At 43.5% G+C, this 22,517-nt stretch overlaps 2 protein-coding genes, 1 long non-coding RNA gene and 1 other non-coding gene across 4 annotated transcripts; 3 read left to right on the top strand and 1 right to left on the bottom strand.

Moving 5' to 3' along the window:
* Positions 1-2,372: 2,372 nt before the first annotated feature.
* On the top strand, positions 2,373-3,323 carry LOC133088243 (actin nucleation-promoting factor WASL-like). Its single transcript, XM_061186090.1, has 2 exons — positions 2,373-3,039; positions 3,289-3,323. The coding sequence occupies exon 1, from the start codon at positions 2,594-2,596 to the stop codon at positions 3,017-3,019; it is 426 nt and encodes a 141-aa protein (XP_061042073.1). The 5' UTR covers positions 2,373-2,593; the 3' UTR covers positions 3,020-3,039; positions 3,289-3,323.
* TRNAQ-CUG (transfer RNA glutamine (anticodon CUG)) lies at positions 2,456-2,527 on the top strand. The gene has a single exon. It is a non-coding gene; the product is annotated as a tRNA-Gln (tRNA).
* A 2,479-nt stretch (positions 3,324-5,802) lies between the features above and the next one.
* On the top strand, positions 5,803-13,968 carry LOC133088241 (uncharacterized). Its single transcript, XR_009700498.1, has 3 exons — positions 5,803-5,880; positions 12,060-12,305; positions 13,817-13,968. It is a non-coding gene; the product is annotated as an uncharacterized LOC133088241 (long non-coding RNA).
* LOC133088240 (neuroblastoma breakpoint family member 4-like) lies at positions 7,868-17,917 on the bottom strand. Its single transcript, XM_061186087.1, has 3 exons — positions 17,303-17,917; positions 14,515-14,739; positions 7,868-9,082 (listed from the first exon to the last, which is right to left on the bottom strand). The coding sequence occupies exons 1-3, from the start codon at positions 17,466-17,468 to the stop codon at positions 9,060-9,062; spliced, it is 414 nt and encodes a 137-aa protein (XP_061042070.1). The 5' UTR covers positions 17,469-17,917; the 3' UTR covers positions 7,868-9,059.
* Between the last annotated feature and the right edge of the window lie 4,600 nt (positions 17,918-22,517).

The following is a 22,517-nucleotide window of genomic DNA, read 5'->3' as shown; positions in this document are numbered from 1 at the left end:
ACAAAAGACCCTGAATAGCCAAAGCAATCTTGAGAACGAAAAGTGGAGCTGGAGGAATCAGGCTCCCTGACTTCAGACTATACTACAAAGCTACAGTAATCAAGACAGCATGGTACTAGCACAAAAACAGAAATATAGATCAATGGAACAGGATAGAAAGCCCAGAGATAAACCCATGCACATATGGTCACCTTATCTTTGATAAAGTAGGCAAGCATATACAGTGGAGAAAAGACAGCCTCTTCAATAAGTGGTGTTGAGAAAACTGGACAGGTACATGTAAAAGTATGAAATTAGAACACTCCCTAACACCATACACAAAAATAAACTCAAAATGGATTAAATACCTAAATGTAAGGCCAGACACTATCAAACTCTTAGAGGAAAACATAGGCAGAACACTCTATGACATAAATCACAGCAAGATTCTTTTTGACCCAGCTCCTAGAGAAATGGAAATAAAAACAAAAATAAACAAATGGGACCTAATGAAACTTAAAAGCTTTTGCACAGCAAAGGAAACCATAAACAAGACGAAAAGACAACCCTCAGAATGGGAGAAAATATTTGCAAATGAAGCAACTGACAAAGGATTAATCTCCAAAATTTACAAGCAGCTCATGCAGCTCAATAACAAAAAAACAAACAACCCAATCCAAAAATGGGCAGAAGACCTAAATAGACATTTCTCCAAAGAAGATATACAGATTGCCAACAAACACATGAAAGAATGCTCGACATCATTAATCATTAGAGAAATGCAAATCAAAACTACAGTGAGATATCATCTCACACCAGTCAGAATGGCCATCATCAAAAAATCTAGAAACAATAAATGCTGGAGAGGGTGTGGAGAAAAGGGAACACTCTTGCACTGTTGGTGGGCATGTAAATTGATACAGCCACTATGGAGAACAGTATGGAGGTTCCTTAAAAAACTAAAAATAGAACTACCATACGACCCAGCAATCCCACTACTGGGCATGTACCCTGAGAAAACCATAATTCAAAAAGAGTCATGTACCACAATGTTCATTGCAACTCTATTTACAGTAACCAGGACATGGAAGCAACCTAAGTGTCCCATCATCGGATGAATGGATAAAGAAGATGTGGCACATATATACAATGGAATATTACTCAGCCATAAAAAGAAACGAAATGGAGTTATTTGTAGTGAGGTGGATGGAGTTAGAGTCTGTCATACAGAGTGAAGTAAGTCAGAAAGAGAAAAACAAATACAGTATGCTAACACATATATATGGAATCTAAGGGAAAAAAAAAAGGTCACGAAGAACCTAGTGGCAAGTCGGGAATAAAGACACAGACCTACTAGAGAATGGACTTGAGGATATGGGGAGGGGGAAGGGTAAGCTGGGACAAAGTGAGAGAGTGGCATGGACATATATACACTACCAAACGTAAAATAGATAGCTAGTGGGAAGCAGCCACATAGCACAGGGAGATCAGCTTTGTGCTTTGTGACCACCTAGAGGGGTGGGATAGGGAGGGTGGGAGGGAGGGAGATGCAAGAGGGAAGAGATATAGGAACATATGTATATGTATAACTGATTCACTTTGTTATAAAGCAGAAACTAACACACCATTGTAAAGCAATTATACTCCAATAAAGATGTTAAAAAAAAAAAACAAAAGCAAAGAGGAAAAAAAGAAAAAACAAGGGACTGGTAATGAATGTCGGGCCTGGAGCCCATCTTCTTCTCACCCCCGGAAGTGTGAACAGGAGGCCAGTTTTAAACGTGTAGCCTGGAGCCCATCTATCTCCTGCCTCACAACCTATCAGGGAGTTTGGGTCTTTTGAGCAGGAGTCCCCTTTCTCCGTGCGTGGCCCTGCAATAAACCTTTCTCTGCTTCAAACTCCAGCATTTCCCTTTGTTTGGCCTCACCGCGCCTTCAGCAGGGGACCTTGCGTTACACAACCTGGAAGGCCATGAGCTGCCCTGGGTGCTCGCAGTGCGACGTGTGCGGCCGGATCCCCCAGCAAAGCCCCCAGCACCCAGCGATTCTACCCTTGGACCTGGGGCCCAGGGAGGGGACATCCCACGAAGTCCCAAGGGCTGTTCTGAGGGTCTTCAGAGCTCCCAGGGCAGCGGGAAGAGGACACTTGGAAAGAAGAGGAAAGGAACCTTTTTTTTTCCTCGCGGGAATTTTACCTCAGGGCAGAAAACTCTAGAAATGCCGGCAGAGCAGGTGGATTTGGGGGAGCCCTAAAAGCCCTTCCCTGTCGCTCACCCCGAATGGATTTCATCTCATTCCACGACAAACAAACCTGAAGAGATGGCCGAGGGCAAGGCGAGTCAGGCGCCTCCTGGCGTCGCGGAGGGAGCGAGCTCGGGGCGTGGTGACGAGAGCGCCAGGCGGGAGGCCGCTCCTGGGCCCGCGGGGCTGTGCGCGGCCTGGCTCAGCGGTGGCAGCAGCGGTACGGCCGGCAGAGGGTTCCATGGTGTAATGGTGAGCACTCTGGACTCTGAATCCAGCGATCCGAGTTCAAATCTCGGTGGGACCTTTCCCTTTAGGCAGCGCCCAGCCGTCTTTTACTCGGTCTCCTCCCGAAAGCGACCTCGCGCCTCAGATGCGCGCTGCCTGGATGCGCTTTCCCGCCCCCGCATCCTCCTCAGTCCTGCTCTCGGACCCGACCGTCTGGGTCCCGAGAAGGAAGCTCCCCGGACCCGCGACCCTCCTGCCGCCGCCCGCGCCTCGCAGCCGCGTTCCCCGCGCTCTGCCGCCTCCTCCTGAGGAAAACCGGCTGCTCCCAGCGGCGCGGTCCACGCGGACATGGCGGGCAGGTGGGGGGGACGAGCCCGCGGCGTCCCCGCTGGACCCTGGCGACTCTGCCTGTCGCGGGCCATCGGAGTCCCCGGCCCCGCCGCCCAGGGGCGCACCGACCGAGCCAGTGCCACCCCCTCGTCGGGTCACCCTGAGTCTCGGGGGCAAAAGGCAGAGGCTGCGCCCACTGAGTCCTGCCCCGCAAGGGAGCTTCGCACCGCAAGTCTTGTAACTAACTGCGCGGTTGTCCCTGTGAGTAAATGGTCGCGGGGCGGGGCTGTGACGTCGCTGAGCAGCCAGGGTGACAGCGTCTTAGCTTTCGGGTCGAGGGTTCCAGACCTGGATGGGAAGTACTGTATTGTATTCAGGTGCCCTATTTTATTCAGAATTTTAATTGATCCTATTCCAGTTTATTCCCATTTTATTCAGAATTTCTTGCTTCTAAGTCTCCATTGGACACGGAAAGCCGCTGTTAGGCTAAGATTTGAACCTTGACTCCAGGAAACCTCGTCCTTTCATCCCAAGCTCAGCCAGAAGGAGGAGGAAGGCCAAGGATTCCGGCGTCTGAGGAGAGCAGGGATCCCTGACCCACCTCCACCCAGGCCTTTGAGACACGTGCAGATCTTATAGTCAAGGCTAGACCGTAGTGAATATGCCTTGTTTGGTTTGATTTGAGTTGGGAACCACATTCATTTTTTTTATCATTATAAAATTAAATTGTTTAAATGTCGCCTCTAGACATTGAAAACACAGTGTAACAAATGAACCTGTGTATGCCTTTTGTGGAACAAGCATATGGATAAGAACTCTCCCAAGAGGCTATAAAACACAATAATTTATATATACCCCAGGACAGTGACAGAATAAAAAACTGCTTTCCTCAATTGTGTTGTTATTGGCATTGTTAGTATTTCTTTATCCTTTTGTCCATATAATGTGGGAAAAAGCAAAGGAGACTGTATGAAATATCGTATTTCTATTAGTCTCAGTGTCCTTAAAAACAAAAATACTGGTATTAGAGAAAAGAGATTCAGATGAAAGATAGATGTTCAATAAAAAGCCTGTAGTTCTGAATTTGAATTGTGAATGTGGATATATGTGAATACATGAATACATACAAATATGAATATGTATTTGCTAGCTATGTCCAATGGAAAGATCTAGAAATAAACCAATTCCAATGAGTATCTTTAGGTTACACAATTTGACTTGAGAATAATGTTTTGCACAAAAAGAAGCCAGAGATTCTTAGAGAAATGACTGAGTCCAAGTCAGGGGCAGAAAATATTCAAGATGAGACAGAAGCACCTTGTCATACTGATATCAGGAAAGTTCTCAAAGACTATTAGGATCTTATCAAAAGGATGAAGGAGCCAGCTTAAAGTCACTTTCACTGCTGAAAGAGAGGATAATTGGAGTATCAGTAAAGACTATATTGCCATGAATTGAAATACTTCAATGTGTTTGAAACTTTGAATTCATATGAGCACAGGGGGAAAAAAAAAAGAAATAAAAGAAACTAACTGGTGACCACAGAGGATGCTTGGGGAATTGCTCATTAAGCTGCAGTTTTCTTTACAGAGGGTACCACTAAATAATTAAACAGTATGTAGTATTTAGGGGAAGTTTCTTTTTATACAAGTGTTCCAGTTAAATAATACATGACCATGGAATATCACCATTTTACTCCACATAATCAGTTAATGGATCTAGGCCTTGAACTCCGAGGGCTGCTATTATTATTAGAAGAGACACACAGGACTTGATGTGCCTCCTGATCAGAGAGCACACACCACTTCTGAGGTAGTCTTGCCAAGATAGCAAATGTGAATCTCATCAGTCTCTGTATTTGCCAGGTCCAAAATAGGGGCCACTAGACATATATGGCTGTTGAACACTTAGAATGTAGCTAGTGGGACTGAGGAACTGGATTTTAATTATATTTAATTTATAATTCATGTGAATGTAAACTTAAAAACTGAAGACATGCACTATATTTTTCTATTAAACACAACTTTAAAACTTTGGTAGAATTATGTTTCCTTTACTGTGTAGCATTAACTAGCTATGTATTGAATAGATCATATTTATATTATTGTGTGATTGTACTTTTTTAGCTTTGTGTGGCTACTAGAAAAATTTAAATTACATATGTGCCTTGCATTTTCTTTTTATTACAGCACTGCTCTAGATTCTACCACCAAAAAGGAAATATGGAGGACAAGAGAATTTATTAAAGTACACCCAGGTATTCAATTTAGACTGCAGGAATGCTACAGAACAAACAGCTCAGTTTCTTCAACAAATGAATGATTTGAAAAAAAAAAAAAAAGGACAGCAAGAGACCAAGAGAGAGCTAGAGCAAGAGAGAGAGAGAGGAAGGAAGGAAGGAAGGAGGGAAGGAGGGAAGGAAGGAAGGAAGGAACTGAGGGTAAACATATATGTAAAGACTTAAACACATATCCTACTGATTACAATTTGTGGATTTTATTTGGCTCCCAAGAAAGGATACTAACTTAAAAACAATAACTGTGAATTTGAACACTATTTTATGATATTAAAGATTTTAAATTGATTTATGAATAATTGTAGTGCTATGATAATACTTTCAGAAAGAGTCTTCATTTAGGGAAACATACTGGCATAATTACAGATGAAATATGATGTCTGAGATTTGCTTTAAATAATATAGGAAAAGATGAGTGGGTGGAATTGTAGTAAAACAATTTCAGCCATAAGTTGATAAATGTTGAATGTGGCTGACAAAGATGGGGATGTTCTGTTATATAATTCTATTTTGTGTACTATTGAAATTCTGCCTTTGAAAAAGAATGATAGGAGACCACAGATCCACCTAGGATAATGGCAGCTGAATCTATCAACACATATTTCAGAGGGCTAGAAACTAACATAGAGAGTCAAGGACACCACTCATAACCCTGCCCTAAACAACCAGAGGCCAGAGAACACTGTGGATTCCAAATGGTTTGTTTTTACCCAGGTCTTGGAGCCACACAGCAGTAGAGGGATCAGCAAAGACTCTGCATATAAAGGAGAGGAGAGCAAGGAGGACATACTCAGGAGGGAACCCAGGTAAAATTACTCACAGAAAGAGCATGTGGATAAACTCAGAGGATGCCTGAGACCTGGTCGTATATAGCTCTGGTGTCTGGGGAATTGGCAGGAAGGGGTTTGACAGTGCAGAGGAGCAGAGGGTGACAATTTTGAGGAGGCACAATTACTGGGATCAAGTGTGAGACCTAGATGAAGGTAGCATCCTTTGGAAGCTTGTGGTGAAGAGAAAGAATGAAGTAACTGGTAGAAATTAAAGGTCCTACTGGAAGAAACAGAATCCCAGAATCAGGAGACACACCATGCCTTTCCCCAAAACCTCCTTACCTCTGCTAGAATAATTGCACAAGACAGATCTAGAACTAAGAAATCGACTAAGCCACTCAAAGCACTAATCTGTTCCTACCTAGAACTGCTGTTTCTCGTTCAAGTAAACACAGTCATGTTAAAATGAAAATCATACAACAGACATTTATTCTAAGATGACAGGAAAAAAAACATAAATAGTCAAAAATTTCAGGTCATGAAAAAATTCCCTTCAAAATCAATCACAAAACATAGGAAAAGTGTAAAACGGCATCTGTATCTGAATTAAGTGTTTGTGAACAAAGCATTTGTAGATACACACACACACACAAACACACACACAGGGAAAAGCCCCAAAACTTCACATAATAAATACACAACACAAAATAGAAGTAGACAAGAAAGAAGAAATGAGAAATTAGAATTGGCAGAGATTAGAAAAAATTGAAGGAAAAAAAATTCTCTGAAAAAGAGGCTAAATGACAACGTACATAAGGGATCATATTTGTCTGAAATTATAAGGGACATTGAACTAAAAAATGAAAGCATCAAACAGACTAGTAATGAATAAAAGATAATGAGAAAGGATCAGAGAGAAATTCATAGAGACCTGGGAGAAATAGAACTGAAACGGTCAACTCTAAGACCTATCCTATTAGAGCTAAAAGATTTTATTTTATTTATTTTATTATTATTATTATTTATTTATTTTTAAGATTAAAAAAAAAAATTTCCTGTGAAGCTCCAGGCCTCCCTTTGCCCTCAATGGAGAGAAAGTTACATTCTACATCTCAGTAGAACATACAAAGCAAGAAGATGTTTTTTAAAAAATCAATAAATTCATTATGGTCAAGTCATTTATATTCACTCAAGCTGTCCATGTATCAAAGCAATAGAAAACAAGTATTAAATATGCCAAACTTAGGGAGTCCTTACTCCATCATGAGGAATCTTTAAGGATGAACTCTACTCATCAAGAGCTGACTGAGGAAACTCTGAGTTTTGTACAGCTGGTCATCATTGAATATATGTAATTGTAGATTTAAGCCAGTGTGTCATGGGCCCTGCTCTGGGCGCAGCCTGGGCATACCCTCGGGCCTCTGCAGGGAGGCTGCTGGCACTCCCAGGGTGAGGCAGCCGTCCTGTGCCACTAGGGGGTCTAAAGGGCCCGGTGGGCCCCTCCTCCAGCTCCTACCCCTACCTTGCCGGTTCCCGCATTAAAAAAAAAAAGAGGTGAGGAGAAGGTGGGAAAAATAGTATGTAAAGGGTATACATTTGATTGGGTTGAAATAATACTGTAAGAAGTGGTAGGTAAAGAAAGACAGAAGAAAAGAGAAAAGTAGAATAATGTCCTTGATCATCACAGTGGTAAAAGTTGAAGTTGAGAGATGTCATTTAAAACTTATACTCCAAATATTAGAAATGTGACAACATACTAAGGGACTAAGGGGTCAAAAATTTTAGTGCACTAGCTAGCCAGTCCTTCCTAAATACCAAACACACACACACACATACACAAATATGCACACACAAAGAAAATAACACAGAAAAGAAACAGTAAATACAATCGACTACAAATGGTAAATATAGCTTTAAAAATGTGGGAGAGTTTAAGATATAAAGATGAATAGGAGAAACAAGAATATTTATATTAATTTATATCTATACCCACTAAAATCAATCATGATAATAATGGATTATAACACTGAATTTTAAAAACGCATGAGTCCACAGTGAAACTCAAAAAAACTTTTAATGATATGGAAGGGGTATGGATTGTCTTTCCCACAGCACAAGGCCAGGAATACAAGTTTACAGAATGATTGAATTAGAAAATGTCCAGGATACAAACACAAGTATGATAATTGACACACATGAGGGAACAATAAGGGATGGTAAAATTTTTAGAGAAAGAGCATCACAGAACAAGATATTCATAAACTCTCAAAGCACCACTAATCAAGTTACTGATTATAGACAGAAAACATGTCTTTCCAGTGAACAGATCTCATGGCCCCTGCATAACAAAGTGTCCAATGCTAAAAATGACAATAGTGGTGACAGGCAAAGTAGACACTCTTAGTCTCCAAAGGGGCTGTGCTTGGAAGCACACAGCATGCAGTAGGTGGTGTTCTTGGCAAAAGGGGTTCAACTGAACCCTTGAGGAAATGATCAGACAACTGCAAAATGTAGACCTTTGAGCCAGACAAGTGACCTGTCCTCTGCAAGCAAGTCAATGTCACCACCATTGAAGACAACCACAAAAAGCTGAGGAGAGGTTTTGGGTTCCCAAGGACTAAAGAAATATACTGACACAATCTTTTTAGTCCTTGGGAATCCAAAACACCTATTCTCCTTTTTGTTGTCTTATTTGTGGAGACGTTGACTGTTTGAAGAAAGACAGGCCACTTGTCTTGTTCAATGGCCTGAATTCTGCAGTCATCTGATAACTACCTCATGATGAAACTCAGGCTAAACAGTTTCAGCAAGAACACTGCATAGTTAATGCCGTCAGATCCTAGTACAGTCCATCTAGTGGCAAAGAATGACCGGGTTGACATGTTGCCTTCTTCCAGTTGCTCCTGATGTCGGTGTGTGGAGGATGAACATTGAGAAGAGCAAGAGCTAAGGTCTCTCCAAACTGTGTGTCCATCAAAGCATTGGTCTCCTTATCGATTGATCACCCTTGGAGGCTGATGACTGGGATTTCTTCCATCAGATCTATGTCTTGGAGTGTGGAGAGTAGTTGTTGGTTGTAAGGTTGATTCTCAGGAAAGGATCCCTCCAGTGTTCTGTTTGGGCTTTAACTTGACTTGCTGCTGTAGATTTTGTTTCATCAAATGGAAAAGGTACATTTTATAATGTGGTTTCTTCCAAATTGGTGATATCTTTTCTTAGTTCCTAAAGTAATTGGTATCTGTGAAAGACACACAGAGAGAGAGAGAGAGAGAGGGAGAGAGAGGAGAGAGGGAGAGAGAGAGAGATGAATTGTTAGTTTTGTTAGGTCCTGCTGATAGCTGAGCCTGGAGGGATGGCTACATGGTGACAGAGGCCAGGGGCAGGCTGAGCTCCTGTTGACAGGAGGAGCTGAAGGGGGAGCCACAGGCTGGCTGAAGTGGAGAGTGAGGTACGTGAGTTAGAAGAAATACCTCCCTAAACTTTCATCCAGCCTGTGGTGCAGAATCTAGGGACCCCTGTCCTCACCCCACCAGTGCTTGGTGATATCCCATCTCAAAGCTGCTGCAGAGCCTTAACTGAATCCCCCACCACCCAATCCTCAGCAGCCACGTCCCTCTTGAATCCCCTTCATCTGGACCGAATGATGACTTTCTCACATGTACCAGGATGGATGTGCGTAGCATCCCTTGTACACATTCAGAAACAGACTGCTATGGGAGCAGAGGATCCTTGGTAGAGAAACACACCCTCTTCTATCTCTATGTCCCTGCCTTCTGAGGAGGAGGGGCAGGCTACAGGGAAAGCCCTGGAACGTGAGAGCCAACAGGGACCTCAGAATGTATCCAAGTCCAGTTCCACCTTTTACAGATGAGGAGCTATGTTTCCAAGGGGCTAGGGACTAACTAAAACCACGTGGCCTGTTATTGACAACCCTGGCCCTAGAACCCAGGCCACAGGCCCTTTCCATACATTTGGGGGAATGGAGCAGAAAGGCTCCAATCTGGAGGTGTCAACAGTTAATGGAGGCTGTTTGGTCACCCTCCTGGACAGGAATAAGGCTTTGCGGAGAAATCCTTCTCCAAAGGGGCTGAGGAACAAATGGAAAAACAGGAAACTCAAATGAAATTAGCAAAAAGAGAGCAGGGAGTGTAACTGTGGCCCAACCCATTTGCATCCCATGGACACCAACATTCTAGAAAGGTAATTTCATGCTGGATCCACCTTAGGGCATTTCTAGGAATATTCTCAACATATAGACAAACAAAACTCTGAAGTAAAAGTGAAAAAGCATTAGTTTTAGTTATACTAGATTCTCATCACTTTCTTCTCAAACTTTTCCCAAAGAAAGAGTCTCTCCTACTATTTTATGCTAGTGCATAGAAGGGCATGAAAAAGGATAAACATAGGAGAATGAGGCCTAAGATTCATGATGGGGTTTTTGCATAAGGAAAAAATTAAATGAAAAAAAAACCAATTTGTTGAATCTGCAGTTCTGAACCCATTAGGGAAATCCATTTAGTGAATAGCGAACTGCAAGTTGCATTTTAACAGTAGAGAAGGAAACACTAAATTTCATTATTGTGGGAAGGGGAGATACTATTTTATACTCTGGGTTTTTATGTAATGTTTTTTTTTTAACTCTGTCTTGTACGATAAAAATTGTGAGAAACTTGGATCCAAACAGAGGTATTATATATCTAACTTATCTATCTTTTTTCTCTTTTCTCTTCTCTGAGCTGTACAAATAGTTCTGTTGAGAGAAGAATGCTAATTCCCTTAATGGCTGATATTCAGCTTTTCTATGAAGTAGCCACACAATGGACACTGCCATACTGGTTACTGATATCCTACCAGATCCACAGTCCTTCTAATCCCTAGATGCATATTAGCAGAGCTTTTAAAAATACTGATACCCAAACCTCACTGCGGAACTTTAGAATCAGAATTTCAATGGATTGGGTTAAGGCATTCATGTTAGATCAAAACTCACCTAGTTTTTATTTTATAATAGCATGATTTAGAACTACTCATTAGACCTACACTATTTCACACCATTCTTTTTCTTCTCTCCATCTACTCCAGCATGGACTTCTTTCCCACTGGCCCTAAAGATTTTCCGTCTTTCTCTGACACTCTCATATAAATAACTTGCCTTCTCAATTAGATTTGTCTGAAGAAATGATCATCTTGTATTCTTGTGTATCTCCCTGGGTCTTCGTAAATCTGGCCCAAAGTTAATTCACTACGATGCTCTCCTACATTCCTTGGCCTCAGATTCCAACTCAGTTCATTTCTTCTGGATTTTTACTGAACATGTAGAAGGAGTAATTTTATGAAAGGGGAGAGGTCTGAATGCCTATGCACTTCATGCTCTTATGCATATTGAAAACCTGGCCTCTGGATCTCCTTTTGGCCAACGTCCCTTTACGGTGCCATCTACTGTCCTCCACCTACTGCCAGCTCGTCAGTCCCTGGAAGCCCCATGCACATTATCACAGAACTGCCCACCTGGGGCTGAGGGGAGCCTGACTCCAGGCCAGTCCAGCACTCCCACCTATGACCCAGGTTCTTACTTAGTTTTTATAATCAGTGCTCTTTTTCCTCAGTTTCAGTTCTTCTTATTCATGTGCAGAAGTTGAGGGTTAAGGGTTTTCCTAGATAAGGTTCTCCAAAAGCCAACCCAACATGCAAGTGGTTCATTAACACATGATCCTGGAAGAAATAGGCAGTGGAGTTTGGGAACAGGGAAGGGAGAATAAGGCAAAGAAACCAAGAAAGTGTGTGATATCAGGCGAAGTACTATGTGTTCAGTGGCCTAAATGATGCTCTTCTGATGAGGAGGACCATGGATTTGGGCTTCCCTGTGGCTAAAAGGAAAGGTCAGAGGGAATATTAGGACAGCAGCTATAGGAACTCAACAGAGTTCAGAGTGCAAACAGGAGATGGAGATGGAAGGGCCATGGCAGGGTGGCAGCCCCCATGGAAAAGAGAGGAAAGACCAGACGAGGTACCATCAGCTGTTGAGTGAACAAACAAGGAAGAGAAAAAATAGTGGGAGACTGAGCTATAATCTTAGGTAAAGAGTATAAGGAAGAAGTACACGTAAGAGCCTCAGATGTGATTATCTCTGTACCCTAAGCTTGAAGGCCAGGGAATCGGCATGCTAGTCTCCACTTGCTGAACAGCAGTTTTCTTTGGATAATCTTCTGTTTCAGGACACTTAAGGCATTAATCTTGCTATAGACCAGACACTCATGCTTGCTGGCAGCTAAGACCTCACCCTCCAGCTTGGGAGGGTTCTTCATTCCAATGGAAGCATCCAAACCCAGCTCTGAAGAGAAAACCACAGCCAACAGGATCCGTTGTCATGCATGATCTAACTATGACTTACTCCCCCACTCAGGAGGGACATCAAGTAAGGAAAGTGTCCAGGAACAAGAAAGGCCATCTGAAAGTCTATGGTGAGTGGAAACCAATGGAGACATTTTTATATTTGCTTTTTGTTGATCTTCCTAACACTACCCAGTACTGGTAAGATTGCCACGGGGCAAACATGTTCCCAAATGCCAAAAGAAAAAGTCAAGAAAAATAAAACTGATAAAAAAAAAGTTCCTAGGTAGAAAAGACAAAGGCAAGAAAATCATACTGGACATAGGTTGTACTGCTGGGAGGGAAGAGATTGTACAGATCAAGCAAAGTCAAAATTGAAGGAAAACCTCATGATAGAAAAGAACTGGGGAGGTCTAAAACTAGAAAAATTTTCAAATGTACATCAATATATATTTCACATATATATGTATCCATACTATGTGTAATACATATACATAATCTAAATAAGGCATGGAAGATATGATAAAAATGCAACAACACGTGTGTGTGTGTGTGTGTGTGTGTGTGTGTGTATAATGGAACAAATGCATGAGGGTGTTGAGATATTGAATGGACCATTCTAATATCCTTCTGACGAGCTGAATTTGGAAAAGAAAAAAGAAAAACAAGAAGAATGAGACAGAAGCTCTGGTGGGTGACAGGAGCTATTAGATATGGGGGGCAGGAATCACTGGGTGGAGGAGTGTGAAAATAAAGGGCATTAACATTATCCTTTGCTGCAAAATCTGCTGTGAAGCCTGGATTCATCTCAGGCCTCCGTGGAAAGTGAGCGGGAGACAGAGTGACTGAGCCAGTGGGGTTAGGTCTTGGCTGGTAATGTGGAAAGCCAAGGACAAGAAGAGGAGAGACTAGAGGCAAGACAAGACAACTAAATACCACAAGACCTAATGGCTCTTGTCAGGGCTACGGATCCCCTACATTCCCTACATTCCCTGAGCACTTTCTGTGAGACTCTCCATGGTGCCACAGGGGTGCTCCTTCTTATCTCACCTCCACCTGAGGACGTGGGTCTCTCCTCATTTCTCAGATGAGGTCATCGCCTGAGGGACGAGCACCAGGCAGCCCCAGGCTCCAGTGCAGATGTGGAGAGAGGTGGAGGGTAAGGATGAACACGTCCCAGAAGAAATGGATGTGAGGGTTTGAAAGCTCTTTTAAGAAAATCTGAGCAGAGGTGGATCCCAAGGAGAAGAAAACTGAGGACATGGCCATGGAGATGAGTGAAGATGATGAATTAAATGGAGTGTCATAAAATAGATCAGTACACCTCATGGGTGAGGGTGGCCCTTTATTTCAAAAAGAGGGGAAAAAAGGAAAATAACCTGGATATGAAAACTAAACTGGAGGCTGAGTTGTGCGGCCAGGGTTTACATTGCTACAGAATGTTACTAATACACTGTTACTGAGAGCACCTAGCAGGGGAAAATTGACTTGAGGGTGGATGTTGAAAGGAGAGGAAAATACTGGCCAACCTGCCTTTCTGAGGAAGTCAGGGAAGACAGGTCCCAGAGAAAGTGGAGATCAAAAAAGTGCTCTACGGGCTTCCCTGGTGGTGCAGTGGTTGAGAATCTGCCTGCCAATGCAGGGTACACGGGTTCGAGCCCTGGTCTGGGAAGATCCCACATGCCGCGGAGCAGCTGGGCCCGTGAGCCACGACTACTGAGCCTGCGCGTCTGGAGCCTGTGCCCCGCAACAAGAGAGGCCGCGATAGTGAGAGGCCCGCGCACCGCGATGAAGAGTGGCCCCCGCTTGCCGCAACTAGAGAAAGCCCTCGCACAGAAACGAAGACCCAACACAGCCATAAATAAATAAATAAATAAATAAATAATTAAAAAAAAATAAAAGTGCTCTACCTCAGAGGAAACAACGCATGTGCAATCATTTTGTAAGTGTTAAAGCACCAGAAAGACACAATGGTTGGATGTTATATATTTATAGTTGTTATCAAACCATTTTTACTGATCAGGCATTCTGGACATCATGTTGCTTAATATTCCCAACAACCATGGAATGGGGATACAATTTTTCAAGAGTTCAGATGAGAGATGTGAGATGTGAATACCTAAGGAGATAAATAACTTGGCCCAGTTAAACAATCAGGAGTTTGCAAACCCAGGGCCTGAGGCAGAGCTGGTCCTAAATCCCAGGCTCTTGCTCACCTCACTCTGTTAGAGCATCACAGATTTCAGCCAGACCTACAGCGGGCGTGGGAGAGGCCCCATTGCCTCCTTCACCCTCAACCCTGAGACAACTAGAGCTTCCTAATCCCCTTTTATTTTTTACCTAGGAAGAGTGGTCCTTGGCTTCCAGAATCGGGGTTGGCAGTAAAGCCCCAGATGGTGGAGGAAAGACCGAGTGTGGCTTTGCTGTGCCCACAATTGAAATGCTGGTCCAGCTGCAGTTGCAGATAATTGGTCATGTGGGTGCTTTTCTGCAGCTGTGCTTGTGAAGTTTGTACCCCTGGGCCTTGGAAACTCAAAGGCCTTTGGTGACAGTCCTCCCAGTCACCTGAAAGGAAAAGAGGGTTCAGTAGGACCAATCCAAGTTTTCCTGTGCTAATCCCTCCCAGAACACCCATTTCTGATGTCCCTGCCTATGAGTGAAACCACCCAATAACCCAGACAATAAAGGCAGACATCACGTACATGAAGGAGATGTCATTTTTATGGCTGTGCCTGGGCATGCTGAGATGGCAGGTGCTAGGCTGCAACATCCTTGAAATGAAAAATCACCCCCTTGAATCTAGAGGGCTTTGGATGGCATATGAGGTCACGCCTATTATTCAGCTATTAGCCTTAGTCCTGTAGCTTAGAGAGAAGGCTGTAAACAGGCCGCAAGGCATGGGGGAGAAAGAGTTGTTGATATCTACCCACAAGAATAAAAGAACAGGGGAAGAAGTATGGCCTAAAGACTTCAGGTATCACTAGAAAAAGGAATTGAGAATCTACAGTATATGGACCAAGTTAATAGAATGTTTCACAGTTTTGGAACCTTTCGAACTTCCTTACGTTTAATTTTTGTCTACCTTTCCACTCACCCATACATGTGTATATTCTATTGCCACATGGGGCAGAGTGGGGATGGATGGTATTAGCAGATAGAAGTAGTGTAGTAGAGGCCTGAATCCCTCATTGGAAGCTTAGGTACAGAAGTGTTACAGAATCAGCTAGCCACACTGTCCTCAGATTATCATCAGAATCCAGACACAGGTGGATCTGTGTATTATTTACATGTTCCATTCATCCCTCTCAGCCCATCTGTGTGGGGGAACTTGGCCATCTCACTTCTGAGACGTGTGTCTGAGAATTTCTTCTCCTCCTCATGGAAACTCAGACCCAGCTGTTGGTGTTTCTGAGATAGAGCTCTGCAGCTTTTCAAGGGCACCAGCACAGCCAAATTCAAGGCCTCCCTGGACCCTGAGTGAGAGCAGATAATTCTGGGGGCAGGAGGTGCTGAGAGACACGGACCTCTCTCCCCTGGCTGATTTTCCACGGAGAGCCTCGTGGAGCTGTGGCTTCGCCTGGAGGGGCTGGATGAGCAGCCGGCTCTGCTCACGGGACAAAGTGCACTGATGGATTAGGAGCTGGCAGGTCTGAGCGAGGAACTACAGGAGTTCTCTGCGTCAGTCTGGCAACTTTGTGTTTAAGGTTCAGATAGTGTCAAATCCTTCGGTTCAGGGCAAAAAGGAAAAGGTGAGCAACATCCTCTCTTAGTCGCTGACGGGTCCGACTGCTGAGAGGAGCGCACAGAGCCTGAGCCAGGGAGTCAGGCCAAGGAGAGGCCAATGTCCCACATCCCAGTGGCCGGGAGTCTTGGGCAAGTGAAGGGACCTTGCTGAGCCTCAGTGCCCTCGGCTCTACCATGAGATACCACACCTACCTGAGAGTGTCCCACGAGGAATGAATGGGTTGTGGCTCACATGGAGCTTGCTTAGTAAGGTGCATGGTATACACCAGGCGCACAATAACCATGGGTTCCATTTCTGGTTTGTGAACTACTGTAATCCTGAGAAAGCCTTTGCTTCTCTGTACCTCAGGGAGGAACGGGAAACAGGAAAGAGGATGGTCTCAATGTGAAAAGGCACACACTGAACAAGAATGATTTTTCATGGCCAATTATACAAGAAGACAGATATAGTCCGATACATAATGGGGTTTCTTCTACTTTTTCAAGATGATTTTATGAGTAAAGCGTCTAACAATCCAAATGCTTCTCATAGAAGAAAAGTCAAAAAAATAGCCCGAGAAGTAACGCAAACCAGGTTTTAATCTACATGCCCTATGAACTGCTGCCCAAGGGGATCTTGCTCATAAATTAGGCCAATAACCCCATCAGGTGTACAGGTTGCAGATAGTTTCCATGAGATTACACCACTGAGACTACACACGCGATTGAAACTATAACCCACACACGGAAGGCTCATCGTTGCTACACAAAGGAGGAGAACCATGGCTATTTCTGAAGGATGGGACACCAGAGCCAGATCTTTGGCTTCCTGGAAATCACAGGGCATGGACAGGATTTTATATTCAAGATCTGGTATGTAAATGCTTCAGAGGGAGGTACGCAGCCCAGGGAAAAAGCCTGGAGCTGGGGAACAATATAACAGACGCTGCAAATATGGAGCAGACTGCAAACGTGTGGAAAGCCAGAGACTTTGTAAGAAACTCTTCAAGAAATAAAATTAGCAACATAATTTCATGAGTATGAGGATCTTTATCTTGAAAAAAAGAGGTCTGTTACACAAATTCCTGCAGGTGAGACCGTGGCAGCCGAGATCCTGCCCTTACCCCTCCACTTCCCCTCTCTAGCCTGACTTGATACCGAATGCCTGCACTGGTGAGGGGGGTCCAGGTGACAGAGGGCAGCCTGGGACAAGAAGAATGAAAAGGCACATGATGGATGCCTTTTAAAAATTAAATCCAATAACGTAATTCAAATCAACATGAGTCTGAGGACCTGTTTACAGGGATGCCGCTCATAGCCTGTACTGGTTGTTGGATACAAAGAATATAGATGCTACCTCGTGACCTACTAGGATCTTAATGCTCTTTATAATGGGAATACTCACCATTTACGGATAGAGCTGAGGAGACCTCCCTTTTATCCGACTGGAATGAGGCACTTCTGTAAGGCGTACAGGAGTCTGACAGATGATGGCCAATAGAACCAGCCAAATCACATTCATCCAGTGAGTCCTGCTGGACTTCATTCTCTTCTATCACCAGCAGCTCCATACTGAGCTTTGTGGGGTCGGGAGGACTGATTATTAAACAGCAAATATTCGTGAACACGGAGTCCTGGCGGGTTTTGATGGGAGGGTTAAGGGACCGGTCATGTTATGGGTTTGGCGTGCGTTGTGTTGGAGAGTTTCAACCGAGGAGGTCAACGGACGAATCTGGACCAGCCATCTCGGTTCTTGTAATAGTAAGCAAAGAATTGCAGACTAACACTTCGGGTGTAAGCTCAAAGCAAAGTTTACTTAAAGCATAGACACACTCTCGGAGAGAGAGCGGACTGGCTTCTGCGAAGTGAAACCAGCCCAGCTATACGGGCGCGGGGTGTTTATAAGTGCTTTGAACCTAAGGGTAGGGGTTGGGTTAAGATCAAGTGACAAGGTCTCGTCACGTGAGTGACGGGTTTTACTGCGCATGCTTTTACCCCAAATTCCATGTTTTTACCCAAAATTCGCTAAGAAAAGCCCCATGGGGGGGGGGGGGGATGAAGCCACATGTAAATTCTATTATAGTGATGACATAATGAGGTTGGGGTTATCTCCGGTTATCGCTTGGCTCAAACTGCGCCTGCGTGCCTCGGGGAATTCCCCTTCGGCCAGGTGCTTCCTGCTGCTTCAGGATGTGCTGACCGCACCCTGTCCCTCAGCCCCTGTTTGTTTGGCTCACATATCCCGAGTCTCCACCTCCACCTTCCCCTGCTGCTCAGCTCTAGCTAGCTGCCTAACAGTCACAGAAAACAAATGGGAAGTCCCCATAAAGGGAGGTATAACAATCCTCTCCTATCTGGGGAAAGGGAGAGAGAGGGAGGGGGAGAAAGTGAGCATGAGGTGCTCTGAGCACTGATCAGAAACGAGCCCAGGAGGAGGGAGACTGAAGTACCCCAGTACACAGCAGTCACGTCACACACGCCCTCAGAAACCATAAAGGCGGCTTCAACTATAACGTAAGTTTTTGGTGAAATTTTCATGTAGCAGCCAAGTGAACACGGGCTCTGGCAGCATAATGGGCTCCTAGAAAGCCTGTGTCTTCAAGGCCAATTTCTCTAATACTGAGATGTGACACGAATTTTTTTTCTCGTTACTTTCCTTGCCATCAAATACCTGCCAGTGTGGTAAGGCCAAACAGGCAGAGGCAGATATGCATCTCATGCTGGTTTTAATAAAAAGGAGAGAACAGGAGACCGCAAGAAATCGGGTGACTGATTAGTACCCCTGCATCAACTGACTGTAGGTTACTATAATTGAGAGGGATTCATAAAGGGGCCTATACAAGTACCACAGTGAAAACAGACAACATTATTAAAAGGGACACTTTGTGGTTGTCAGAATGGAAGAAATAGGCATATTCAGCACTTTCTGATTTCCCTGCATCTGAGATGACCAGATGTCACCACTGAATTAAGACCCATGTTTCATCATAGTTACCTAGAACAGATAAGGTCTTGGTCTTCCTCTTCCTCAAGAACAGTATGACTTCCTACGGATAAATTCAGACAGGGCCAGAAGCATTAAGCAGATCATCCTGTGTATGATAATCATCCAGTATCCAATACTACCATGGGGACAAAAACATCACCAGTGGGACGATAGGATATTTTAAGAAGAATATTCCAGGAGGCCTCAGGTTGTGTCTTGTGTACCTGCCTTGGTTTGCTTTCCTGAGCCATCAGCCAAAATCTCCCTGACCTGGTAGATCCTCACCACAGTATCCTCTTCCAAGTCTGAGTAAAAAGTTAAACACATCTTTTCCCCACAGATTCTGGGGAATAGCTCACCTGCATTCTAACAGAATACTGTAATATTCAGGCTTTTCTCATAATCTGCTGGCTGGTTTAGCAGAATGATGGATGGAATCTACAAAACCTTGAATCAAAATGAACGTTTGTTGCTACACTGAATCTTTGGCCATTCATGGGTAGGGAAATGCCAGGGCTCTGCCTTGGTTCATGGAAACATACAAGCAAGGTGATGGTAGAGGTCTTCGTGTCCTGGTGTTCAGATGACTGCTTCACTAAGACAGCCAACTTAGAGGAGATAGACACTGGGGATGACAGCAGTGACACCAGGGAAACAACAAATCCAAAAATGGAGTTAAGGCTGTCAACATCTCTGGAAAGGCACAGAAATTTAAGGGACACTTTTTGGGTATGAAAATGGGAGGCTTGTATGTAAGAAGAGACATTTCATGGGAATCAGGAAAAAAGACACTCATCTCTGTGCACTTGTACAGCTGCAAGTGAGTGAGTTTGTCACACCTGCCTTGGATCCATTATCTAACTTGGGGCCTGACCCATAGGCTTGGCCTGGATGAAGAAGACAGCACAGCTCCCTGACCCACCGGATGTCTGTGCTTAAAACTCTATCATAGAGCCTGATTTAAATCACTATGTCTACAGAGCTTCTACACAGGGATGACAAATCTCAGCACTGCCTGAGGGGTGGGATACAAAGAATACAGAGTCTACCTGGGAGTCCAGTTGGAGTTTTATCACATTGATAAAGAATACTCACTGGTTACATCCCGAGCATAAGAGACATCCACTTCCTCAAATGGGATGAAGGCAGCACTTGTATAAGGCCAGAAGGAGTCTGACAGACCAGGAAGAACTGAGTAAATAAAATAGTATTCATCCAGTGAGTCCCGTGGGACACCATTCTCTACCATCTGTGGCAGCTCCCTGCTGAGCCTGGTGGGGAGGCAGGACTGAAGATTAACCCAAGAGGGACCAGCAATCTTAGAGTCCTATCTGGTTCTGATGGCATGTTTAAGGGAGTGGTGAAGCAAGCCAAGGGCCTGATCCTTTAAAGAGGGAAAAACTCCCTTTTGTGTGTGGGACAGAGTGTGCTTTTTCACAGGGGCAGGAGATAGAAAGGACACTAGGTGCTCAGTGCTCTGGCCAAATAACAAGCTGATGAAGAAAGAGACTGAATTATCTCTGGATGGTACAGTCATGACTCACAACATATAGAGTCACGTAACAGTGGCTTTCACCCTTTCATTTACATTGCATTGAGTGTCACATGGAACGGACAAGTGCATACAGGTCTTGGGGCATCTGGTGTCCCAGAAATCTCATGCCATCGAGGCCTCTCTAAATACTGTGGCATAGTATAATAATATTATGGTCTATTTACATTTCTTGCTATGACATACATGCCAACATGCTAACGCCAAACAGGCAGAAAACAGGTATGCATCTCACTCTATAAACCACACTGGAGATAACAAGTGAGTGCAAAAAAATCACTCTCACTTAGTTCACCTGGGTCAACTGGCTTGGGTTATAAACTTGAGAAGTTAATAAGAAATGGGAAACAATATAAGTACCACAATGAAAGCAGAAAACATTACAAAAGAGGATAATTCGTGGTTGGGAAAATTGATGATACAATATATTCAACACTTTCTGCTTTTCCCTGGACCAGAGATCTGCAGATGTCATCACTGTATTAACGGCCCACAAATATTAAAATTACCTTGTGGCAATAGCCTCTGGTCCTTTCAGGTCACTGTGATCAGTTTGGTTCTCTAGAAATAAATTAACAGGACAGTTACATCAGGCAAAACCCCTTCACAAATGCCCAATCCTGTTCCAGTCTTCACAGTGTGATAACAGGCTATTGTGAGAGAAATAGTCCAGGAGGCCCCAGACAGAGCCTCATAAGAAGGCATTGGGTTTCCTTCTTGAGCCATTGGACAAATTTCCTTGTTATGACAGGTCATCCTCAGAGTATCCTATGTCCTGAGTCTGTGCAAATGGCTAAACAAATCCTTTTTCCCACAGATCCTGGGGAAACACCCAGCTACCATCCTAGAGAGTTGTTTAATAGTCAGGCTTTTCCATCTGAAATGCTGTTTATTAATGGGTTAGATGAATTATACATTGAGATTAGATGGGAGTGGAATCTACACACCATCAAGTCAAAAGAATCTTCAGGGACTTTCCTGGTGGCACAGTGGTTAAGAATCCGCCTGCCAATGCAGGGGACATGGGTTCGAGCCCTGGTCCGGGAAGATCCCACATGCTGTGGAGCAATTAAGCCCCTGCGCCACAACTACTGAGCCTGCGCTCTAGAGCCTGCAAGCCACAACTACTGAGCCCATGCACCACAGCTACTGAAGCCCGTGCACCTAGAGCCCATGCTCCGCAGCAAGAGAAGCCACCGCAATGAGAAGCCCACGCACTGCAAGGAAGAGTAGCCCCCAATTGCAGCAATGCACGGGAGAAAGCCCGTGCGGAGCAACGAAGACCCAACACAGCCAAAAATAAATTAAAAAAAAAAAAAAGATTTATTCTCACTGGTTTGTGATTAACCAACTTGATAGATATGTACATTATATACCATTGTATACAGTGAGCTGACTGTCCTCTTCCTTTTTACCTGTTTCCTGTTAGGTGCCTGAAAGGTGGTATAATGTCACTCACTACTTCCATTGACATTCCAGGATGACATTGTGGTAATCTATAAAAACTTTTGTTTTTGTTTTTCTTTTTTTTTATTAACATGAAAACTTTATTTTGCCTTTTGCCTAGAAGCAAAACTAGTGAAAATTAAAATTAATGTATAAAAATAAATATAATTTACATTAATGGACATTCCACTCAAAGTAAGAATAACAAAAATAACATACATAAATAAAAATCCATTAAAAGCACAAAACAATGTCTGGCACTTTTATGAGAAAAAGCTGTGAACATTAAAAAATTTGTAAAACACACAAGGTTTTATCCTAAAAAAAAAAAACTCTAGTTTTGCATCCTTAATCTAAAACTAGTTTAACTTTCTCTGAAACATACTATTTGTTGTAGCCAATTTACATTACTGTACACAAAACTTTTAGCATCTATCTTTCATACTGAAAGACCCACAATGATATGAGTAAGCTCTATCCTGAGTTTTCAGAATGATAAAGCACAATTTATCATATTAAGAAGATAATTTTGATACACTTTGCCCACAAATATAAATTGGTAACTCAGACATTTTTGACTGCATTCTATTTCTAATTTGCTGATTCACTCATTAAATAAATGATACATCTCATAAA

Source organism: Eubalaena glacialis, chromosome 3 (genome assembly GCF_028564815.1).
Source record: "Eubalaena glacialis isolate mEubGla1 chromosome 3, mEubGla1.1.hap2.+ XY, whole genome shotgun sequence".
NCBI lineage: Eukaryota > Metazoa > Chordata > Mammalia > Artiodactyla > Balaenidae > Eubalaena > Eubalaena glacialis.
This window is presented reverse-complemented; position numbering and strand designations above follow the sequence as displayed.